We start from the raw sequence: 26403 nt of genomic DNA on the forward strand, positions 1-26403 counted from the left end.
TCCCTCCCATCTCATGTCTCTGTTTAATGTTAATCTTTTCTTCCTGCTCTTCCTCCCTGCTCTGTTCATAGTTGTTCTCATTATATCAAAGAAGACATTTGGTATTTGTTTTTTAGGGATTGGCTAGCTTCACTACAACAATTACTAATAGGGCATTATGTAAAAATGTGGATGTGTAACCGACGTGATTCTGCAATCTGCATTTGGGGTAAAATTGGGAGTTCATAACCCACTACAATCTAATGTATGAAATATGATATGTCAAGAGCTTTGTAATGTTGTGAACAACCAATAAAAAAAAATGGGAACCTCTGGCCTGTGGGAGAAGCAATTGTTATCCAGAGGCTACCTGGGTTACAAGTATTATAATCAAGTCAACAAGGAGAGCTCTCAACCCCCTGCTAGTGTTCATAGAAAGGCAGGTCTACTCTGTGTTCTTGACAACTGTGCACACTAATGAGGGGCCACAACTACTATGTCCCAACTTTACATTGTCTTGTTCCTGTTTTCCTTTTCTCTTCCTCTTCCTAGATTCTAAGTCATCAACCTCTATTATATGTTTTCTTATGATCAACTGGGTGTTAACACTTTTTTTTCCCCTACAAAACATACCACTCACAGAAACTAAAACAGTTTACCACGATGGCAATAAGTTTTATCTTCATATGTATAAAGCCATGTTTGAATGCTTGTCACATTTGAATACTTGATTTGTTTAAGGAAGAAATCCATTGAAGAAGTTTACACAGAAAAGAAAATGTGTGTATGTGTATAGTAAGTGAGTGTGTGTGTGTGTGTGTGTGTGTGTGTGTGTGCAAGTGTGTTTAAAATTGGATGTGCACTGTCCTTTCAGTTGGCAGAAATATAAAAGTACAAATTCAGTAAACTGATTTAAAGACTACATAACAATAGTCTATTTTTCTGTAACACCTGAAAGTTAAAATTCTTAACTCAGTAGAAGACTTAGTTATCGTGCACTAAAATTAAAAAAAAAAAAGATACCTAACTCAATAAAGGTAAAATCTTAAATATATTAACCAGCAAGATACATGTTACATCATTATTACTAGACCATGCCTCCAAGTCCATCAAATTATAAAAATGTGTTCAGCATACATAAAATATACATTAGGGATTTCTCTTATCATAGGCACAATCTAATACAAAAATATATTTGACATTTATAAAGTAGAAGATCCATTTGAAAGCCTCCAAATTAGGAAAGGGGAAGGAGTGGTAACATAAAAGAGAAGCACACATAGATGAAAATAGCTCTACTTATATGATTATTTTCTTCATCAGCAAGGGGAAAAGAGCAGTTTATACTGAATCAAGTCACCAGGCAGATCACAGTCAGTTCACAGGTTGGATGGGGCACAGCATGTAGGCCAGATAACTGTAACAAATCACTCAATTCAAAGTGTACTCAGATTCCAGCCACCCTCATAGTACTGTGGACTCACACTGCGCTTTTATTATTTTGGTGTCCTTAGAATGTTCATCTACCCACTGTTTGTGGACCACATTAATACAAATGGGCCACAGGGGTTCTCTGAACTGAGGCTGGGAGAGACTATTTTTTAACAGACCTATGCTTTGACTACTAAAGAAAATCTCGTAAATGGTGTTGCACAGTTATCTATTAAGTGTCAGCTGAACACAAATTTATTTGAATTCCTGGAATCTCTATGGGAAAATAAAAGTAACTTTTAAAGCCATAAGTGTACACATAAGTTATTTTTTAAAAATTGAAAGCATAAGATTTTATGTAATTTTTGAATTCGGAAGAATAGCTTGAATAATATTGGAACTGAAAATTCAAATAAGAATGAACGAGTCAAGAAGTTCATGATTCAGAAGGCTCCACAGTCAAAACATAAATGTTTGCTGTGTATACTATAGATTAAGAAGAGAAAAAAAATGGCAACAGTCATACTTTAAAGATTCACAATGTTCTTCCTGTCAGTTATCAGACTCCCAATGTTTTTAGGCACTAATTTTTCTCTTCAGAAAAGTTTTCTTTTCTTGTCTTCTGGATGTACTCACTCCCTGAATGTAGGAAAGCAATCTTTTCTCTCTTGCTGGTATTAAAAATCCATACAGGGTTTACATCAGGAAGTTAATGTGAATGAATACTTTGGAAACAGCACACTGATTTATTATTTAAAAATAATAGATCACAAAATTTAAAAAAAAGTAATTCATAACAGAATGAGGAAACATAGGTTAGCCCAAGTCAGTAAAGAGAAACTTCTTTCAAAGAAATCATTTCTTCAACATAAGATTAAATTAGATTAAATTTGTCAATATTCTAGCTGTTCTCCTTTTTATTTTATAAATATCAATGTATTAACATCATGTGAGATGGTGCTTCAGTCAACAGGATATGTAAATGAATGATACTGGATATAAATTTTTTGAAAATTGAACCTAAAGATTGAACCTAATTATGGCAAAAATTCTTGAAAGTGACTGAGGTATTTAGATTCTTCAAAACCCCAGGAGTTCAATATTGTGCATGGAGGCAAATTAAAATCAATAAAAATAAGCAATGAAGAATAAAAAAATAATTTGAATTCCTTTTATAACATCTAATAACCTGAGCGAAGGGGAAAATGATTAAATACTGGCAATATACAGTCCAGCAAATACTTCACCATCAACTATTTTGAGGCAAAAAGAAAAATAAAACCCCCATATTTATTCAAGAATAACTTTTCAAGTAATTTTAAAAAGATTTCTAAAAGTTGATCATTAGGCAATTTTTACAAAGAAAGGGGAAAACTCCTAAAATATAGGTGTTATTTATCTAACCCATAGAGAAGGAAAGAAAAGGTCTACTTTGAAACATTTTGTAGACAATCTGGAGTTGAATATTTTTTATAACAAAGCTTCAACCAAAGAGCATTTTTTAAAATAAGTAAACCATGGAATACTGCGTTATTAATATATGTATGTATCTATATGTGTATATATATATATATATTTTATAGTAGAAGAATATTTAATTGGTGGCTAGGAAATCTGTTTTCTATTCATTGCTCCACTGATAACAGGGATAATTAATTGGAATAAGTAATAAATTATTTATAAGTGATAAATTAATTGGATTAGCTGTTTTGTGCCTGAGTTTCAATGTGTGTGAAAGGAGATAAGAATATCTGTGCTATATTATTTATAGGCATATTTTGAGGCTAAAATAAAATGCTAGAAAGCATTTTTATTTTTTCAAAACACAATATAAATGCTATGTCTTGATACTGTTAATAATTTTACAGGTGCTGCTTCACGTCACCCATTCTGATGTCTGCTTACGGTAGGCGTTCCTACAAGATCACAGGACAAATATTGAGTTTGATTTTATTTTAAAAATAATAAATCACAAAACTAAAATGTTGGAACAAGGTCACTTAACCCTCTCCCCAGGTGGTTAGTTATTGTTATTGTCATCATCATTGTTACATCTCGCTACATGTTTAAAAGAGGAGATCTTTAATATGTCAGCCTCATTGAGAAAATGTGTCCCTGGCACAGGTGGTTTGCAGAAGAAAAGTCGATCTTCACAAGTGCTTTGTCCTCTGCTTTTATTTTAAAGTGCAGACCCTGGGTGGGGAGGGACAGAGGGGTCACTCCGGGTCTGTCACTGAGGAACCAATTCCCTCAGAGAGGCCAGAGCAGCATGGATGCGGACGTGCAATCTGTTTTCAAAGTCGTAGCCAGAGAAATCCTCCTGTAAGAGCAGAGAAAGACTGTTTAAAGTGGACCGTTAGCTCCACCTGCACAGGGCACAGGACATTTCACACTCCAGGCAAAGCTCCCTGCAGCCTAGTAAAGGTTTCACATCCACTTGATTTTCTTATTCCCCAAACTTCAGACTTTGTATTTACTCTACAAATGTAAACTGAATGCGGTAATGTTCTCTTTGGAGAATTCTCCTTATGTTATTCTTAAAATAGTAGCCTCAAGTTGTGCTCAAACTAAGTTACTGCTAGAAATTCTTAACTCAAGAACATAGTTATGAAAATCAAAAGTTTGTATTCCCTGCTCATATTCCCAGCCTGCATGTATTCGGGAGGCTGAGGCAAGAGGATGGTTTGAGCCCAGCAGCTGGAGACCAGCCTGGGCAATATAGTGAGACCCTGTCTCAGAGAAAGAAAAAAAAAAAAGTTTGTTTCTCCACCCAAACACTAAGACTGTAGCAATTATAAAACAGGCTGAATAATGTCTCAGGATCTTGGAATTTCACTTAAAAATCTAGGGCTCAGCCAGGCATGGTGGCACATGCCTATAATCCCAGCAACTAGAGAGGGGGCAGGAGGATCTCAAGTTAGAGGCCAGTCTCAGCAATTTATTTAGCAAGACCCTGTCTCAAAATTTGAAAAAGAGATGGGGATATAGCTCAGTGGTGAAGTGCTCTTGGATTCAATCCCCATTACAAAAAAAAAAAAAAAAAAGAAAAAAGGAAAAGAAAAAAGAAATCATGTTCTCACTGATTGAATTAGTTATCACTTCTCCTTTCCAGAATTATTGATCAGAACATTGCCTCACAAACTTTCTTGAATTCAGACTCAGGTGTAGAGTGAACAGGAAAAGAAGGGCCATGGGGAAGAGGAAGATTCAGGATGTTTACCTTTGCTTGAAGAAGTAGAGTTCGTCCTCTTCCTACAGTCTAGATACAAGAAAAACGTTATTTCAACATACATCTATGTATACTTAGGCAGAAAATATTATCATAGGAGGACATGTTAATGAACATAATTCATAGTAGGTAGAGGTGAGTCAACTGATCAGTCAAGTCAAAGACTCCATGTTTCCTTAATGTAACAATGCTTATTAATTCTCATCAAGGCTTTGCTTGATAAATAATGCTTCATAGTCCTCACTGTACATCCTGTGAGGAGCAATAACTGAGATATAGTTCTATAGGTTAAAAGCTTACTAAACAACCTGAAATTATTGATAATTAAGAAAGTGGTTTTATCTGAAGACACTAAGATATATCCTTTTGAAAGTATTGCTCAGTGAGGATATCAACTTAATTTCTCAAAATAGATAGTCCATTCTTGTTGTATACATTATGGGTACATGAAGAGAAAAAAATTTTTCATTAAAATAAAGAACATGGTGTTAGAAGATTCTATCTAAATTTGTAAAAAATGACATTTTCTGTTTTGGTAAAATTAGGTGTCCAAATGAAAAGATTTTCCAATTAAAAATCCATCTTTGGAAAGATAGGCTTTTACATTTTCAAGAATTAGGCTAGAGTTTTAATTCTGTCAATTGACCATACATTTGAAAGCTGAGATGAACTTACTAAAATTTGGTATTTTATAAAGTTAACCCCACTAACCCATTGTACTAACTTAAATGCACACCTTAATAATAACTGTCAATATTATTTGTATGATAGTCTAAAATTTTTAAAGTAACCATACATGATATCATCTTTATTTATTCTCATTGCCATCTTTATTAAATTGGCAAGGCAAGTATTTTTTTTTTCTGTTTCATACACGAGGAAGAAGGTATGTGGTTAAGTAACCTAACCAGTGGCATGAATGTAAATGGCAGAACTAGAATCCTGACTCAGTTCTGTTCCCAGTACATCATCCTCCATCATATTGTACTGTACTAGAAAAAACATTCGATTTTCCTCAAATGAATCTTTGTCTCAAAAGTTACATCTGTAATTCAAATTCCAGAAAAGACATTACTTCCTTAAAGATAGGAAAATGGGATTATTGGCTTTTTGGACTCATCCAACATGAAACCAAGGAAAACAAAACAAAGAACCTATGGTTCAATCCATTTATTTTAAGTGAGGGATGTTTTGTGCCTGTTTGTGAGCACATTTTTGCTGATGAATATTATTTTAAAATATATGTACATATATGGAAGTGATCTTACCTCTGGTTTGTCTAATAGAAGACAGCCAAGTTCATAGCAAGCATATGGCTGAATATACAAATTGTTCTGACGACACACCTCATCTTTAGCAGCTCGCTGAAAGAACTGAAAATAATAAAAAAATGTTACCGGAATAAATTTATTTCCCTACTAGCATAAGGCTTATCACAATCTTCTGGAGACAGGAAGGGAGAGAGATTTTCTTTTTGTTTTCCAGATCAGATTTTCTCTTCTCATTTTCATTCCTTCCTATCCATCCCATTCACATCTTAGAAATCCTTCACATGCCTGACGGTGGGCTTCCTCCAGAATATGTCTTCCACCACTCAACCTAACTTATGCTACTTATTTTTCCAGATGACTCACCAACTTCTATGGATCTTATTATTGAAAAATATTTTTATTTGTATATCAAAGTATAAACATCCACATTTTTTTGGTGGGTGTCATACTTTTAATTCACAAGTAAGGAAAAAAAATTCCATGAAGAAAAAACATTTGTTGAGCACCCACTATGTGCACTACATAGAAGAACTAGAAAAAAAGTATAATACGTGGGTTCTCAAATAATGCAGAATTAGTTTGGAAGACAAGATGCACAAAAAGAGTTACAGCATAAGAATACAAGACCTGATTGTTCACTTGGAACTAGCAGATACATGAAATCAGAGATAGTGAATAAAGTAGCTAGAATATATTTCCATGTCTCCTCCCTAATCTTGGTGGAAAAGTATCATTTTCATATTTAAAATAGAAAACATACAAGCCAAGAACCACCTCTTGATGTGTATCCTGATTGTGTCTTGTTGATACTTAAACAGAGTGATCTAAAATAAACTGTTTAGAGTCATGTAATAATGATCATAATCACACATTGGAAAATTGATTTAAAATTCCAGTACAAATATATTAATATTCTTGCATTTAAAAGTCAAGTCTCTATTACTTATATGAACTCTTTCAAAAAGTAGTCAAAGTAACTCTGGGATATACTTAGAAAAATTAACTGAGGTGGGGATGTAGCTCAGGGGTTGGGCCCAGTTCTAGCCCTAGCACCAAAATGAAAACAAAACAAAAACTAACCAAACAAGAAACTTAGTTAGAAAGGTCCCTCCAACAACATTGGAAACCTGTTAGTGATTATTTTTCATTTAATGTGTACCTAAACTATCCTAAGCTAGCAACTTCCTGGACTTCACCTCCAATTCTACATCAGAAATCTGCAGGTATAAAAGAAGGAAATGATCATTTTGGTTTCTGGCTATGTGTGAGGCCTCCTCCTGGCTATTCATGAAATTGTATCTTTGATAAATACCTAGTGCCAGAAAAGAAGCCCATGTATAAAGAAGTGTCCTGGGAATCTGCAGTTTCATTAAAAATATTACACTCATCACCGTCAACTTCTACCATCTGAAAAGATGGCGTTAATCAAATAAAGTGGGTAAAGTTCACATTGCAGTGGGAGGTTTGGTTTTGTTTAATACTTTTTCATCTTTCTCACAAACATAGATGTAAGTGGTCATGGTTTATTTTCTGTAGCCATGACAACGTTAACAGCTTACCTGAAGGGCATCTTCTGAGTTTCCTAGACATTTGTGAATGGCACCAAGAAGCAAATACTTTAATCCAACAACAGATGAATCATCCACTTCGTGGCAAGCTTAAAGAGAGGGCAGTGAAAACAGCAGGAAAGAAACACAGTCATTCGGTTCCTTGAATATCACCAAGCGTGAAGTCACTATTTCACCCTGTAGCTACATATTCAGTTCATGTTTCTGCTCCCAGAAATTCAGAAGACACCATTCATCTTCCATTAGTGAATCTCCTCCATCAAAGAAAGACAAAACTATCAAACTTTAAAGAGCCAAGAAAACTCAAAACAGCACCCTATTATTACCAAGTAAAAGAAGCCACTCTGAAAAGGCTGTGAAGATGATTTCAAGTATTATTCATGACATTCTAGAAAAGGCAAAACTATGGGCACAGTTGAAAGATCAATGGTTACCAGAGGTTACAGAGGATGCAGAGACTAACAAGTGGGACACAGAAGACACACAGAAAATGTGCAGCACTAGGAGTGAACCCCATGTGAACTACGGACTTTGGGTGAGTTATGCTGTCACTGCTGGTTCATGGAGTGTAACAAATGTACCACATGGTGGCAGGAGGCTGCAGTGGGGGAACCTACAGGATGGGAAGGAGTATATGGGAACTGTCTCTTCCACTCAGTTTTGCTGTGAATCTAAAACTGCTCCAAGGAAGAAGCTCATTCATCTCAAGATACTGCCATCACCTTAACTTTACAAACCATGCAACAGGCACGTTTACATGACTGAAGTACTGTGCTAAGCAATCAAGAAGGACCGGAAGCTTTCTTGAAGGATGTTACGGAAGTTTTCCAAGGAAATGAGATCAGATGTGTAATGGAGCTAATAGAGGAATAAAGTAATGAAAGTGTTTCTATGGACTAATAAATATATTAAGGTGCAATGAGAGAGTATGTGTATAAAATGTGCTCAAGTTGCAGAACATTGTAAGAGCTGGTGGAGTGGCGGGGAGGTAAACATGAAGAATAAAATCTGAACCTTCAGAAGCAGGAGTTGACCCCCAAACTCAGCTGGGAATACTCCCATACAAAAAAAAAAAAAAAAAAAAAAAAGAATCTTAGGGCAGCAATGTGAAGGAAATGTTAAATGCAGTTCATTCACTTGCTCATTCATTCATGCATACACTCACTCAGTCAATATTTATTTGACACCTACTATTTTTCAGGCAGCAGGTGCTTAGACTACAACAGTGACAAAATAGGTAAAAATTCCTGCCTTCACAAAGGAGTAGAATAAACACTTCTCCAAAGAAGACATACAAATGGCTGACAGGTATGTGAAAAGATGTTTAACATCATTAATCATTAGGGAAATGGGAATCAAAACCACAAGGAGCTAATATTTCACATCTGTTGGGACGGCCATTATCAAACAAACAAGACAACAAAAAATAACAAGAGGATGTGGAGAAATTGGAACCCTTCTTGGTGGGAATATAGAATGTACACATGTAAATATAAATATAAAGGTAGTTACTATGGTAAACAGTATAGAGGTTCCTCAAAAAATTTTTTAAATTCAGGACTAGGGTCATGGCTCAGTAGTAGAGTGCTTGACTAGCATATCTGAAGCCCTGGGTTCAATTCTCAGTACTGCATATAAATAAATAAAATAATGGCATGTCAACAACTAAAAATTTAATTTAAATCGAATTAACATATAATCCAGCAATTTCCTTTTGGTTGTTTAGCAAGAGAACTAAAATCAGAATCTCAAAGAGCCATCTGCACATTTGTGGTCACTGTAGCATTATTAAAAATGGCCAAGATAAGGAAACAATCTAAATATCCATCAGTGAACGACTGGATAAAGAAGATGTAGGACAGACATATAAAGGAACATTATTCAGTCTAACAAAAGAAGGAGATCCTGTCATAGGCAACAACTGGGAGGAACCTCAAAGAACATCCTGCTAAGTGAAATAAGCATCACAGAAGGAATACTACACGATTCCACTTATATAGGTATCTGAACTAGTCAAATTCAAAAACAGAAAGTAGAATGATGATTTTAAGGGGTAGGACAAGTGGGAGCTGCCATTCAATGTGTTTAAAGCTTCAATTATGCAAGATTAAAAAGTTCTAGAGATATGCTTATACAACATTGTGCCTACAATTAATAATAAAAAAATTACTATGAAGATTCTAAATGGGTATCAATGTGCTTAGAGGGCAATATGGGAAAATGTATTAAAGAATTTAATTGGCACATACTTTTGACTCAGAAATTTCTCTTTTAGGAACTTACTCTCAGCTAATACAGCACACAGACGCAAAGATAAATGTGTCCACTATGGTCATTAAAGCAACTGTTGGAGCACAAGTTTGGAGATAACCAACGTGTGCACAGCTACGGTACCAGTTAAGTACATTATCAATGTCTCCTATTTTGGAAGACCACAGAGACATTTCAAAGAATGAGGCAGCTCTATATGTCATCATTAAATGATCCCCAAAATGTTGTTAAGTGCAAAAAAACACAGGGCGGACGAGTGGGTAGAGTGTGTTCCCATTAAGTGCAGCTATCCCTTGGCATCTTTGGCTCATCGGTTCCAGGACCCCCCCAGGATCCCTAAACCCAAGGATGCTCAGGTCCCTGATGTAAAATGGCCTAGTATTTGCAGATATCCTATACATCTTTCTATATACTTTATATCATCTCTAGGATTACTTGGAATGACTAAAAAAAAGTAAACACTATGTAAATAGTTGTTATACTGTATTGTTTAGGGAATAATGAGAAGAAAAAAAGTCTGTATGTACATATTCAGTCGGAAGCATTTTTTTTTTCAAATATTTTCTGTCTGAAGCAGAACCTGTAGATGACGGCAGGGGAAACTGTATGAGTACATACACACACACTCATACCTGTATAGATAGGTACACTCACATGTATTTGAATGTATGGAACATCTCCAGAAGGTCACTCCCAAAATCACAGGCTGCAGCTGTCTTTTGGGAGGAGACGATGTCAGAGTAGAAGGGATGCTTAACAATTTGCTTCCCACCTCTTTGAGCAGTGTGAATATTTTTGCAAGTTTGTGAACTACTTAAAAAAATTAAAACACCGCTGATCCTCAAAATAATGTCAACAACAACAACAACAACAACAAATTCTGCTCTTAAGAAGCTTACATCTTACTGGGCTCCATGGTGAACACCTGTAATCCCAGTGGCTAGGGAGGTTAAGGCAGGAGGATTGCAAGTTCAAATCCAGCCTCAGTAACCTAGAAAGCCCCTAAGCAACTCAGTGAGACCCTATCTCTAAATAAAATACAAAATAGGGATGGGGATGTGGCTCAGGGGTCGAGTGCCCCTGAGTTCAATCCTCAGTACCCATCCACCCCCACAAAAAAAGAAAAAGAAAAAGAAGCTTATATTTTCTGGGGGAAACAAATAGTGCAAAAGACAAACTTGTAAGTAAGTGTAAGTGCTAAGATACTAAGGTGAAAAATAAGGGGGAAGTGGGATTAGAAATGTGTGCATAGGTCAAGTTTCAATGAAAATGAAACATTTGAGTAAAGACCTGAAGGAAAGGAGTTGAAGGAGCCATGGGAGTGTGTGTAAAGGCACTGGGGCCAACAGGGAACAGGAAGAATCAGCAAGGCTGGAGCCTGAGGAGCAAAGGGGTAGAGCAGAGAGCAACTATGTAGGGCTCTGCCAGCCAGAGTGAACTGGAGATGATGGGCCATAGAGAGTTCTGAGAAGTGGAGCGATACAATAGTACTAAGGTTTAAACAGAATCACCCTGGCTGCTGTGATGAGAACACAGACGGCTGGCTTCACACCAGGAAGGATGTGGTAGGTGGGGCCAAGTTGGTGGGATCAGGGGCCATGAGTGAAACCACCAGAGCAGGAGACAGTGACCCAGCAAGCCCTGCTGACCGTTACAGAGGGGGCCTCAGTGCACAACGCTGTGCAGGCTTGATGGACAGCATTTTCGAAACACTCAGGATCCCCACTGCCTGCCGTCACAGGTTCTGAGGGAGTGTAACTTCCTCTACCAACTCTTCACTGAACTCTGTGTAGCTGGATTGATTTGGAGCATGGCTGCTTCACACCCGGGACTGACAGCATCTGATTAACCTCGGAACTGGGTTGACTTTTAATAAAGATATTAAAGAATCATCTCATATTCACCCCCAGAGACTGCCCCTCTCTCCACCAACACATCTTTCTTGTTGGATTGTTCATTTTGAAAACTGAAAAGATAACGGTCAAATCTCACAGGTGATTTATGTGCCCGCCTCTTATATCTCTAGATGTTTTCAATCTCTCTAAATACATGGCCCTGTACTTGTACATTTAAAAACTACTTAAGATCTTCATTATTCCTTTAAGGTAGACATTGGTAGATAATTCTATACTTGCTTCTACAGGGGAAGGGTTTTGAGTGAGGCAAACCCTTTAAAAATGAACATAGCAGAATTTACACATCTAAGAAAATTTTGTTTCCTTTCAAGCAGTCCCCTTGGGAAGGGACGTTCCTATTCTAATTACAGAGCCACTGCCCCAAACTTCTTTGGGAATTTCTTTTGACCCCTGGAATAGAAGAGTGGTAAAGTTTTAAACTTTAAGAGCAGACTCTTTTTTTGTTTGTTTTTAAGAAATAGGCTGAAGTCATCTATGGGGACGTCTGATGGTAAATATGTGTGATTGATGGGCAATATAATCTTTGGTCAGAAACAAGTGTAATAGCAGAAAAATCAGACAGATTTTCTACAGTGGTTTATAATCTATTTCTGGAATAAGCTCAAAACGTTCATGTTAAAGTCTTTTGGGAAACAGCAGTATATATGTGGATAAGAATTTATTTCCAAAGACATTTTCCATGAAACCATACTTTTGGAGGTACTTGTGTATGTATATATATAGTTTGTATTTTTTGTAGTTGTAGATGGACACAATACCTTTATTTTATTTCATTTTTTATATGGCGCTAGGGATCGAACCTAGTGCCTCACACCTGCTAGGCAAGCGCTCTACCACCGAGCCACAACCCTGGCTCTACTTGTATTTATTTTAACGTAGCTGCCTCATCTTGGAAGTACTTCTAGCTGCATGATTTAAGCCTCCTCACACTCCCAGCAAGGTGAAGCTGTTTGCAGGATCACTGAAAGCCCTGCCACTCAATGTGTTAGACTCACACCAGCAGCATAGATGCTGGCTCCCAGGGAGCTGGGCATGTCACCTAGCTGCTCTTGAGTCTGCTTCCTCATCTACAATGGGCATGACAATACTCTCCACCATTCCTCTTTCTCTGGATTGCAAATATCTTGCTAGACTACCAAATGCCATTCAAATACCTAACATTAAGCCTTTAGACGAAATGCTTTTAAACAAAGCTCTATTTTAGTCAAATATTTAGTTCATTCTCCCTTTGAAATTTTCCTACAACTATAATAATTATCACTGTTACCTATAAGCTGCTGGGTTTTCTAATACATGAATCAAAAATGTAGGCTTCTAATTACACTCCAAGGTATGTGTACACAAAACACTCGTCAACTTATGTTGCACACTTGTTGTGACCTGGCTCATGATAGTTTAAAACAACAAAAATAAACAAAGGTCCATTAATAGAAGAACAAATAAACAAATAGTGGTATGGGTATTGCCATACAATGGAATGCTACTCAGCAAGTAAAAGAAACTACCTATTGCTACAGGCTGCAATGTGTTTAAATTTCACAGACATTACGCTGAACAAATTAAGCCATGTGCAAAAAAAAAAAGTACATCCTGTATGGTTCCTCTTCTAAAAAGTTCAAGGACAGAAAAACTAATCTATGGACATAGAAATCAGAACACAGGGTGCCTTGAGGTGGAGATTAACTGGGAAGAGGCATGAGGCAAATGTCAAGGGTGGTAGATCATGATCATGGCGAGGGATGCCAGGTGTATCTAGGTGTCACAATTACTCGCTGAATCAAACACTCAATCTGAGTGTCTTTATGCATGTGAATCACACCTATGGGAAACAAAGTGCTTTCACTGGGGAAGGAAATGCACACTTTCAGAGACTCATGGCTGCAGAACTAAAACCAGGTGTAGCAGAGAATCACTAAGAACTCCCAGCCAAGCAAGTGCATCTGTCTACACCTGTGTCTCCCACTCCCACATGCTGTGACACAGAACGGCCCTCACTGCTGCACTCTCAATCCAAAAACAACACAGCCTGAGTAATGCTAAGGAGAGTCGGAAGGAGCCACGCTGAAGAAAGAAGCAGGTGTGCACGGTCTCGTGTTTGTGTTTACCTTGACTCATCCTCTGCAGGTTGGGGAAGGAGCAGTTGGGAAGGGCTTTCCACAGGTATAAGACCTCGATGGACGCCAGCACACACAGCACTTTGGTCGGGGTTTGCTTCCGGAATCTCTCTGCCTGCAAGCAGTTGGAATGATTAGGCTCCATTTTTCAAAAATAAATACAAAATACATTTTGGAGACATGGAAAAAACACATGATACATATTCAATGTGAATGTCCCTCTCCCACAAAGCCAAAAATGAAAATTGCTCTATATTAAAAAAAGTTCTACCTTCCAGTTTCTAATATATTTGTAGATAGGCCTCACATTCATCATTAAACTCAATCTATTCTCAAAGGATTCTGAAAACTTGGGTATGAGACCAGATTTATTTTAGTTTAAATCGATACATGTGTAACAGCTATGTGACAAACTAAACTAAGTTACTACTCCATGTGTTACACAGAAGATGGAAGACTAGAGACGTTTGAGTTACAGGTCTATCAAGCTTTAAATTTTCTCCTTACACCTAGTCTTCTCAGTTGCATTTATTATAAACATTATAATCCAATGTTTACTCAAACAAATTCATTAAATGATCATTCAATAAATATTAATGAAAGAAAAATATGCTTATAAAGTAAAAGAAAATTTATAAAATTAAAATCATGGAAACCTCAGGATATGACATGATATTATATAATTCAAGGGTTAGCAGAATAAATTTGGGACATTGTCCCTATAGTCCTGACCTTTCTACTGGCAAATCTGACATACCCTCTAGCTTCTTATTACATCAGAATGTGACATGCTTACCCTCCTGAGCATCCAACAGTCTGTGTCTCTCACTAGTTCTGCCAGTGTGCACCCTTTTGAGACCACCTAATTTTTTAGGCAGATATTTTCCCTGTCCAGATGTGCTCATTAGCTTTGCAGGGTCTGTGACATCTCTACTCAACTTTTTTTTTTTTTAAGTTTGCCATAGTTATTTGTAGAGAAACAAGTATTTTTTATTCAGAGCAGAAATGTGCTCACAGGAGTAAATTCTCTCCAGAGTGGTGAAGCGCATTTCATGTGACATGTCTGTCACCTGATATGAACGTGTTTTCCTAAAGCCCATCCAAGGCAGAGCTAGTCACAATTGTCCATCATAGATAAGACACTGGACCCATCAGCTCCATCGTACCTTTTTCACCGAGAACTGTTCGATCTGGTTGTTTTTCCTTTTGAAGAGTTTCTGAACCTCTTTAAAGACGATCTGTGCCCCATCCACATCACCAGTGGCTCCCTGGCAGACTGGAAGAAAGCAGAAGTGTATTTCTAGAGTATGAGGAGGGGCAGGAGGGGAAATGCCACTGAGCCCCAGGAGGAGGAGGATGCCTGGAAAATACCCCCAAGGAAAACACAGGAGCGCACGCGTGTAAAGACTGCCACACGAGGGACTGGGCTGCTCTGCAGGAAAGCCACGATCCCCATCCTCTTGTTGGGGAGGAAGGCTTGCGTGCAATGAAATCCTGAACTGCTGTCACAGTGTGCAACCTACTTGGAGCCCATGTGCCCAGACAGTAGAATAAAAAAAAGGATGCTTTGGGGCTGAGGCAGAGTTTCCACAAGGCCCTAGCTAAATCCCCAGCACCCCCCCCCAACAAAAACAATAAAAGGAATCTTAAGGAAGAACAACTAGGAGGTGAAGGGATCATGGAAGCTTCATGGCAGGAGGAGAAAGACATCTGTGTCCTAAGAAGAAAGTCATGGATTAGTCCTGCACATGTTCATTGGCCTCCTACCATCATAACCCATCAATAAAATGTCAAGAAGAAACACAAACTTGCAGTTAGAAAAAAAGTGTATATTTCAGCTGTAGAGATCACACACACACACACACACACACACACACACACACACACCAGAGTTCCAATTACAAGGCACATAGTAACAGGAGCCCTTAGCAAGGGAGAACCAAAGTGCTTTTAGGAAAGATCAGAAAAGAAGAATCATTTCTTTTGGGCGTAATGGGAAGCTCTGAGAAGCTAAGCTGAGCCTTGAAGGATGTCTAAGATCTGGATCATCAGCATACCACCTTCATACTGCCCTGTGCTCTATGCAAACAATCCTTCAGGTGTGAGACACAGTACGCTAACTCATATGTCAAAAATAAGCATATTCAAACATCAGATACAGCCATGAAGAACTGATGCCCTGTACAGTAGGGTGAATAAATTAAAGAGGATTTTGTACTGATTGCTAATAGTCTGACACAATTTTATAGGGACTTGTGGGATATCCAGGATAAATGCATTGGCTCATGTTAATTCAATCATAAATAGAAGAGTTAAGGGGATGGAATGAAATGGGAAGATGTTTCATTAAATCCAAGTGTTCAAAATAAGGAGGTACTCAAAATAATGTTTGGGAGGCTGGGGTGTGGCTCAGTGCTTCAGTGTGCTAAGCATGTTCGAGGCCTTGAATTCAACTCAACACCAAAAAAAAAAAAAGTTTTTTTTTTTTTTTTTTTACTTTTAAAAATCTTTTTTCTTAGTTGTATATGGACACAATACCTTTATTTTATTTTTCCATTTTTAAGTGGTACTGAGGATCGAACCCAGTGCCTCACATGTGCTCGGCAAGCACTCTACCACTGAGATACAATGCCAGTCTTGATTTTTTTTTTTTTGGTACTGGATAATGAACCCAGTGGCATTTTACCACTGAGCTAAGTTCCCAGTCCTTTTTTTATTTTCTGTTTTGAAACAGAGTCTCACTAAGTTGCTTAGGGCCTCACTAAATTGCTGAGGCTGGCTTCAAACTTGTGATCCTTCTACTTCAGTCTCTGGGATTACAGGTGTGCACCACCACACCTAGCAAGTCTTAATTTTAAGTAAAAGAATTATTTATGTGGATGCTTAAGGAGAGTTTGTCCACATAAACCTGAAAGGATTTACATAAAATTGCTTAAAGGCAAAAAAATATACAACCAATTGGGGGTTTCTTCAGTTTCACACCTCATGCATGTATCACAGGGACACACAACACTTTTGTCCACCAGGTGGCAGCACACCTTAACTTATCTCAAAAAGACCAAAAAAAAAAAAAAAAAAGCAAAAAATAAAACGAAGATTAGTGTTTATGCTATAATGATCTGCAGAGTTTAAATACTCCTAGTTCTATAACATTACAGGTAAATATAACAAAGTTGACAGGTAAAGCAATGTTGGACCAGATAACTATGCAACTCTGTAACTAGGTCACCCAAAGCATTATTAACACAATGAAAAAGACATGTTCAGCTGGGTGTGGTAGCACATGCCTGTAATCCCAGTGGCTCTGGGAGGCTGAGGCAGGAGGATTGCCAATTCAAAACTAGCTTCAGCAACTTAGAAAGGCCCTAAGCAACTTAAGGAGACCTTGTCTCTAAATAAAATATAAAAAAGGGTTGGGAATGTGGTTCAGTATTAAGTGCCCCTGGGTTCAATCCCCAGAACCAAAAAACATGTAGACATGTTCAATCTCAAAAATTCCTTAAAATACTAATAAATAAAAAATATTTCAAAAAGAAAAAAGTGTAATAAGGGCAGGTGATGTTGTTGAGGGCAAAATGTTCAAAAACTGGGAAAGCCTCACAATAAGTATTTTCTTTTTTAAAAAATATGTAATTTTGGGGCTGGGGATGTGGCTCAAGCGGTAGCGCGCTCGCCTGGCATGCGTGCGGCCCGGGTTCGATCCTCAGCACCACATACCAACAAAGATGTTGTGTCCGCCGAGAACTAAAAAATAAATATTAAAAATTCTCTCTATCTCTCTCTCTCCTCTCTCACTCTCTCTTTAAAAAAAAAATATGTAATTTTTAGTTGTACATAACACCTTTGTTTTGTTTATTTATTTTTATGTGGTACTGAGGATCAAACCCAGGGCCTCACACATGCTAGGCAAGCACCCTACCGCTGAGCCACAACCCCGCCCCAAATAAGTATTTTCAAGACAAAGCACAGGATGGGCCAGGCATAGGAGGGGGAAGGGAAGGAAGAAACATCAGGTACACTACTGAATTTCTTGGCATCCAGCTGGGTCAGCGAACACAGTAGCCCACTGCTATTTACTTGGTTATAGAAAACATGAACATGTCAGGGAGACTGCTGCTTCTATGATTCTCTACCTCCAGTATGTGTGAGCGGACTATCCACAGACAGGCATATTATGGCTCTGTGGACCACCACTCACCTGCAGTCAAATATGCATAATAACACTGTGACCACCTGGACTCATTTTTCAGCCTCTCAAAGGAATCAAATGCATCCTTGAAGTTGAGTTCGATCATGCTGCACCAACCTAGGAAAGAAATATAAATTTAGCATACAACCCTAAGGTAGAGAGCTCCATGATCTATATTTGAGCTACAAATCTCCAACATACCACTAACCTTCTTGTGAATGTTCTAGGAAACAGTGAAAACTTAAAATTAGTTTTTCCTCTAAATGCTTTCTGTGTAAAGTTTGAGCAAGATAGGGCATTTTGGATTTCACTACCGATTAAGGAGTATGGAAGAAAACGGTGTAAAGATTTCTAGAAAAATTCTCCAGTCTGCCCCATACCGTGGTGAGATTAAACCAAGTACTTCTCCAAGTATTGGCGCAGGCAGAAAGAGCAGCAGTGGAGGCAATATATTTATATTATATACTTAGCGACTCAGAAAGTCTCAAGGCACTCACCTAATGATTAATGATTACTATTAATGCTCAGACTTTTGTGAGAAGTACAGAGACAACCAGTCAGAAATAAGTCCTGCCCACCCTCCATCTGTTCATTGGTAGTAGAGCCGAGAAGAGACTCCATCTTTCCTACATTTAAACACTGTCAGACTGGCATTCTGGTAAGGAACAGCAGCCACTAAAAGGAAAAAAAGTTATATTCTCGTTGTTAATCATGTTACCTTCCGTCAACTGGCCCTACTGTGTGCTATCATGTGATACCAATTATTGCTAATCTGTAGTGCAACCCTGCAAAGCTGGCTGATGGTGTCCTCTTGTTAGAGGGAAAAACCTAAGGCAGCCATAGGTCAGTGACTTGCTCAAGGCCACACAGCTATTAGGAGGGAAGAATTGTGGATTAAAGTCCAATGCTCTCTCCTTTTCACAATTTCCCCCCATAAAAACAAATATGCTGGTATCAGATACCAAAGTAATCATGTAATCTTGCATTTGCCATTTAAACAATTTGGTGGGGAATGATATCTACTTGGACCAATCTCACTGTCAAATTCTGTGGGACTTCTATGTTGACTTATTTTAGCTAATTGTTTTCACCCCATATTAGATGTCAGGGAAGGATCTAGATTGAATACAAAACCTAGGTGGAGGCCCCAAGCACAAGCCTGCAGAACAAGTTGGAGTGGCTACTTATTCCTGAGTTGACCTTCCTAAGGCCTGGGGTAGATGGTCCCTAAGCTTCCTTCAGCTCTAAAGTCCTGTCCTGCAACAGACCTTGAAATGGCAGGTTAGAAAAGGCTACCAAAGCTGCGCTTTTAAAATTCAAGTTCTTTGAAACACTTCTCACTCTACCTTATGGCCACTAAGCAGAGCTCCATCAGAATTTAGGTTACATAAAAGTACATGTTTCCATGGGATTGTACATCATCTCCTCTTCCTAAACCATAAGAGGCATTTAAAATGTAACGTTATTTATTGGGTAATTCCCAATCTTTTTGTTGGCACTTTTCTTCAAAGGATTCAGGAAGACAGTTATGTCCACAGCAGGAGAAGCTGCTGTGGTCTGGTGCTGACGGGTGTTAACTGCTTCTCGGAGCACTCTCTGCTTCCTCTTCTCTGTCCCTCTGCAGAGACAGGGAAGAGGAAATGGGGAGTGCTCCTTTCTCTACCCTTTTCTGATTCTTTCACGTGTGCTGTATGGTGTGAACTTGAAGTATTAGGCTGGAACCCCCCCTTTAAAACAAAGTAAAACAAAACAACGTTTCATTTCAAGCCCAAAAAAGTGTTTACTTTTTTCAGAAAAATGGAGAAACTTCTACATAAAAGGACTTTGAAATTCAAATGTGCCAGGATTTAAGAGTTGATTGCAGACAGCAAAAGACTCAGCAGTCATGATTTTATTCTCTTTTAAAGCTGAGTAATATTCCAATGTGTATATATACCACGTTTTCCTTATCCATTCATCTACTTTAAGGGTATCTAGGTTGGTTTCACAGTTTAGCTATTGTGAATTTTTGCTGCTATAAACATTGATGTGGCTGCATCCCTGTAGTATGCTGTTTTTAAGTCCTTTGGGTATAAACCGTGGAGGGGGATAGCTGGATCAAATGGTTCCATTCCAAGTTTTCCAAGGAATCTCCATACTGCTTTCCAGATGGAACTGGAGAATATTATGCTAAGTGAAAGTAAGCCAGTCTCCAAAAACCAAATGCCAAATGTTTTCTCTGATATGTGGATGCTAATCCATAATGGGGATGGGGGATGGCATGGGAGGAATGGAGGAACTTTAGGTAGGGCAAAGGGGAGGGAGAGGAAGGGAGGAGGAAAGATGGTGGAATGAGTTGGACATCATTACCCTAAGTACATGTATGAAGACAAGAATGGTGTGACTCTACTTTGTATACAACCAGTGACGTGAAAAATTGTGCTCTATATGTGTACTATGAATTGAAATGCATTCTGCTGTCATGTATAACAAATTAGAATAAATAAATAAATTTTAAAAAGACTCAGCAGCCACTCTGGTGAAGGAGGGGAGAATCTTAGGCAAATAAGCACTTCTAAGTCCATTTACAAATGTTGTCTCCAGGAGGAGGAGAAGCCTCTGACAGGTGTGGAGTCTCCTATGGAGGCTTCATCTAAACCTTTGGGCTGCCCTGGGTGAGCTCCTCCACACTAATGGCGACTATGTGGCTCAGAAGGTTTAGGCACCTTGCTGGAGATCTCAGGGCAGCTGGCATTGAGGTCCAACTCTCTCTGATGTTATATTTTTCTTCTCAAATAAGCAGTGGTAGGAAGGAGGGAAAAAAAAGGGTTTGGATTCTTCTGTGCACTAGGTATTTAAAAATGGCAATGCAGTTAATTCACTTAACATTACCAATTATTCTAAAGTCAAAATGTTACAAGGCAGAGTGACCCAGAGAGAGAAGCACCATGACACGTACTAGCATAACAATCAAAGTCCTTATTATGCAACAGCATTTTGCAAAGACAAACTGAACTGCATTACAAATGAAAAGTTGCATCAAGAAGCATCAATACTGCTTCATAACAAGAAGGTGGGGAGTCATTTGATATTTACCAATTTCATACAGACAGACATGTTGAATTTCTCTCTGATCTACTGCAAGCTCCAAAGCAGTGTGGAAAGAAGTCAAGGCACTGTTGATTTGACACTAGGAAAAAAGGAAAATGGAGTTAGTGGCTAAGATCTGCCATTGATATTATAATCATCCTAATGCAAAAAAAAAATTCCTATGTGGTTACTTCAAACAGATTATGCAGTGTAGAAGAGAGTCATTTAAGGATTGCTAAGAAAGCACTCCAATTGTCTCAGCATTGTGAGATTAATCTAAGCACAGAGAACTCCTTTTTTTTTTTTGGAGACAGGGTCTCACTATGGTGTCCAGGCTGGTCTCAAGCTCTTGATCTTGATACTCCTACCTCTGCCTCTGGAATGCTGGAACTATGGTTACACACCCCACACCCAGCTCCTTTTGCTTAGGTAGTAGATTCCACCTGCAAGGGCTCAGCTTACAACCACCTTCTCCTTCAGCACCCTCTTCATGCTAGTACAGTAGAACTCGTTGTACCACAATTGCTTGCTATTCTATCCCTTTGTTGCCAGATATATTCTAAAAGCACAGGGCCTTACATACAGGTATGTATCCAATCCTGGCCCAGAAAGAGTCTCCATCAGCACTGAGGGAATGCATGAAGCCACTCCCCTTCGGCCAGTCCTCAGTCCTTTGTGTGGTCCTCCCAGTCTCTACCACACACTGGACAGTTTCATTCTCTAACCAGAATGTTGATCTCTAATTGCTTCTGGCCATCAGATCCTCCTCTCCCAGTAATTTAGAAATTCTCCAAAGATCCAGGTTGCATTTGCAACTTTTGCATTCATCTGCTAATGTCCAGAACCACCAGCCTTCCGTAGAGTCAGTTCTGCTTATTTCTGATTAAACACAGGAGTCGCCCACCCCACCCACTATTTGCAGTTCTGCTTTCTGTGGTTTCAGTTACCTGTGGTAACTGTGATCTGAAATACAATATAATACAATTGCATTTTGAAAGAGAAGACCCCATTCATAGAACTTTTTATGACAGTATATTGTTACAGTTGGTCTATCTTATTAGTTATTGACATTAATCTCTTACTGTGCCAATTTATGAATTAGCTTTATCTTAAATACTCTCATATAAGACAAGCCTAGTACTTATGGTTTCAGGCAGCACTGGGGTTCTTGGACTACTGCACATTCATTTTTCTCTTGACTAAACACAGCTTTCAAAGTTTGCTGACCTGATTTCACCAGAACACCTAAAAAGCACCACCAGAACAACAAAGGTTTGCTGACTTGGAGGTAGGCATCAGCAGGTGCTAAGTGCCACGTACATAATGAATAAAACCTCACACACCCTGAAGTCTTGATGCAGCCTGCTCTCAATGGCCTGCTGGCGTGAGTGGCTTTTCCTGCCCTGCCTGTGCTGGGCTGTGGCTTTCCCTCATCCCTTCTCCTGTGCTTCCCTGAGTGTCTCCTGCTGCTGCTCCACACTCATTTCCTCCCCGAGGTTCCCAGCTGCCTCTTCTCTGCTCAGCCAGCCAAGCAGGGGACAGGAGTGTCCTGGAAAAGAAGCGGCAGGCTGTTGGGAGGACCCCCCATCACTGCAGGAGGCCTCTGGGACAGCAAGGCACCATGAGTCAGCAAGGTGATCTTCAGGACAGCCCATGACTCAGGGACATTTGTAAGCCAAATGACTCATTATCCAAGGCCAGATCAATAAATGTCCATGTCCTAAAGTGACATGCTGCTCTGTTGTCAGGAAGACTCAAACCGCAGTGTTGAAACCCTTATCCTCAGCCATGAATGCTGGGTAGGTGGCCTCAGAAAGATACATGTCAGCATGTCACCCATGGCTGTCTCCGAGCAGTTTAATGGGCAGTTGGAAGGAACCTCATGGGAATGTACGACAGACCCACAATGCTGAAGTCCTGCCGGCTGTAAGTACACAGCCAAAACACAAAACACCAGCAAGGTAAAAAAAAAAAAAAAAAATCAGTCTTCTATGCAGAATGCGTGTGTGTACGCGTGCATGCACACACACATGCACATGCCCACACACATGTATGTGGATAGCTGGGTGCTTGTTATACCCATTGCAAACTTTTCCTTTTCTGGATCATCAGTTCTTTTCCTGTTTCATATATGCACTTGGCTCAGCATGGTGATGAAGAAACTCCAGGTTAGAGGTTCTGCTTGCTAAATGAATGACACTCAGCTTTCTCAGGATGTTTCTGGATGGGTCATTGTCACTGAGCTGTCGCCAGCTGAGGGTTCAGTACATGGTGGTGCAATGCCACAATATCCTTCAGAGGACAGAAAAGCACTCAGCAAGCACACATTACACAACCTCTACATGTCAGGGGTGGCCAGGCTCTGGAGGTGCAAAAGTGAGTCAAAACAAGGTTTTGAATGCAAGTAAATAAAAAAGACAGAGGTAATATTTGAATCAATATCATTTCTCTTAAGCCTTTCAAAAACTTAGGAATGTACCAATTCCCTTTTGAGATGAAGTAATGTTTTAAGAGGTTAATAAACCTGGTCAAGGTGAATAGGCTAGGAGTTGACCAGTATTCAAATTCTCTGCCTCCAAGAATGTGTTTTGTTTGGGGTGCATGTATGCAGCTATGATTAAATTAAAGATCTTATCTTCTATATAAGAATGTATGTAAAGGATGGCACTAGAGCAGATTATGCTTAGTGAAGCTAGCCAATCCCTAAAAAACAAATACCAAATGTCTTCTTTGATATAATGAGAACAACTATGAACAGAGCAGGGAGGAAGAGCAGGAAGAAAAGATTAACATTAAACAGAATCATGAGATGGGTGGGAAAGGGAGAGAAAAGGGAAATTGCATGGAAATGAAGGGAGACCCTCAATGCTATACAAAATTACATATAAGAAGTTGTGAGGGGAATGGGAAAATAAACAAGGAGAGAAATGAATTACAGTAGATGGGGTAGAGAGAGAAGATGTGAGGGAAGGGGAGGGGGGATAGTAGGGGATAGGAAAGGTAGCAGAATACAACAATTACTAATAGGGCATTATGTAAAATTGTGGATGTGTAACTGACATGATTCTGCAATCTGCATTTGGGGTAAAATTGGGAGTTCATAACCCACTACAATCTAATGTATGAAATATGATATGTCAAGAGCTTTGTAATGTTGTGAACAACCAATAAAAAATTTTTAAAAATTAAAAAAAAGAATGCATGTAACTACATGCATTCTTATATAGAAGGAAGCAGGGGAGACAACACATGAAGAAAGAGAGCTCTGTGTCCACAGAGACTGAGAGTGGAGTGATATGGCCATAGGCCCAGGTATGCAAGCAACCAGCAGAGGCACAAGAGGTAAGGAAAAGATTCTCACTATAGCCTCAAGAGCAAGCGAGACCCTGCTGACACCTTGATTTCATTTGGCTCAGTGTTTTGGGAAAACCCAGTGTTTGAGAACTGGTCACCAAAGGTAGTAGGTGCTATAAACCAAAGAAAAGAGGCAGACAAATCTAGAACTGCACCTAATGCAGCCTATCAGGGACTTACAGGCAGAAGCACATCTTGGGGGCTACAAGACTGGAGGATCCTTATACTTCAGGACAGGAGGAAAGGGCTCATAAGGTACGTTAAACAAAGATGGCCAGCAGCCAATTGAAATACGGCCAGGCTTTCTCAGGTCATCAGGTAAGTATAGGCGTGAGTGCCCAGCATAAAACTCTTGGCTGACTCTCTTAGTGACTTTGTTTATCCTGCAGGGCTTAGAATGTGTTCAAGGGTCACACATTATTACCTGGTTACAACCAAGATGGCTGTAGTCTTGTCGAGAGGGATTCCCTACACCCAGTGACGCTGATTCTGAACTTCTGGCCTCCAGATTATATATGAATAAATTTCTATTGTTTTAGGCCATCCTGTTTATAGCAATTTGTTACATAGCCTTAGGAACTGAACACGGTTGCTTTTTTAAAGAATTAAACTGTGAAGAAAGTAACATGTATTTTCATTTATAAGGATTAACAATTTGAAAGCACTAAAATCATATTATGGGAGCTGAAAGACATGGCCCAAGAACAAGTATAACTACAAAATTCTAGTTCTATCCTGATCATTCCTTAAGAAATTACAATGAACAGACATTAGGTAAAATAGTGTGAATATAGTTTCCATCAGAATAATTTAAAATAAAAATGACCTATGGAAATTTTTTATTGTTACAAATTAGAATATCTACCACAGAAGAGAGAAATAATTATTCTCAACTGGATATTTGATTTAGTTTAATTTTATGGGAAAGAGCCATTAAGCCAGGGCTTGGTACCACATTAGCTTTTAGTTCACGATGACACCGTGATGAGCCATGTCACAAAAACCACTTGAAGCCTCAGTTTCCTCACCAGTAAAATAAAAAAAAAAATGTTATATGGCTTTATTTTCCAAAGGAAGCAATGAAGAACACAAAGCACTAATGTTTGCCAAATTAAATGAAGCATATTTATTGCCAAATTAAAGTAAGCATCGTGACCACAGTGATGAAACATGTTTTTCTAGTTATTCAAGCTCTTTTTCATAATAGGAGTATTCACTGATGCTGGAGGAGCATATGGTGGTCATGATATCGCAGTTCCTGAAAGCCAGGGGCTAGGGCTTCATACCCATACAGGGCTTCATGCCCACACAGTAGCAGGAGAAGAGGCCTGGGCCTGTAGAGGGAAACCAGCTCGAACTAGACCTCTGCTTTTAGCTGCTATGCCTAGGCATTTCTAATACTTGTGGAAATAATAAAAGGAATTTATTGTTCTGTTTTATTCCATGAGTGTTGCTGATCTGTAGGAAAACTCTGAATTTCTGCAAGTAGATTTTGTATATGTCATATTATTATACTCCTAGGAATTCTAATGATTTTTTTTCTTTTGGATTTTCCATGGATACATTAAAATCATTTGCAAATAGTTATGATTATTGTCTCATCCTCTGGAATAGATTTGCATGCTCACTGGCTGAGAGCACCAGTTAAAATAGGGAATCGCAGAAAGCACAGCACACATCCTAGATTTTTTTCTGGCTTTAATGAGGATGTTTCTAATGTTGCACTAAGAAATGTGGTTTGCTGCAGGGATTTGGTTGATGCCATTTTTAGCAAAAGGAGAAATTTCTATTTATGATTTACAAACAGTTTGTTTCATTTTTTAAAGACCTGGGCTGGGTAGTGTCTTTCTTTAAACATTACTGATAGGATTATATATGGCTTTATCACTTACTTTCTTAATGCAGGAAATAATAGGCACATACTTCCTGAGGGAGAATCATGATACGTCTCTTTGGAATAAGCTCTACTAGGTTAAAACATGACATTAAAAACATAACCTTATTCAATTTTA

The 26403-nt window shown here is 38.6% G+C and overlaps 1 protein-coding gene across 1 annotated transcript in view; it reads right to left on the reverse strand.

Annotated features, from left to right (window-relative positions):
• Positions 1-3346: 3346 nt before the first annotated feature.
• Positions 3347-26403, reverse strand: part of Ttc39c (tetratricopeptide repeat domain 39C) — a 102353-nt gene continuing 79296 nt past the window's right edge. The window contains exons 7-14 of the mRNA XM_078030245.1: positions 21044-21137; positions 17978-18085; positions 14946-15055; positions 13771-13894; positions 7470-7567; positions 5908-6012; positions 4631-4669; positions 3347-3730 (exon numbers count right to left, since the gene is read on the reverse strand). Of these exons, the coding sequence (XP_077886371.1) occupies positions 3641-3730; positions 4631-4669; positions 5908-6012; positions 7470-7567; positions 13771-13894; positions 14946-15055; positions 17978-18085; positions 21044-21137 (768 nt within the window). The 3' untranslated portion in view covers positions 3347-3640. The remainder of the gene's footprint in view (positions 3731-4630; positions 4670-5907; positions 6013-7469; positions 7568-13770; positions 13895-14945; positions 15056-17977; positions 18086-21043; positions 21138-26403) is intronic.

Source organism: Ictidomys tridecemlineatus, chromosome 13 (assembly GCF_052094955.1).
Source record: "Ictidomys tridecemlineatus isolate mIctTri1 chromosome 13, mIctTri1.hap1, whole genome shotgun sequence".
Lineage (NCBI taxonomy): Eukaryota > Metazoa > Chordata > Mammalia > Rodentia > Sciuridae > Ictidomys > Ictidomys tridecemlineatus.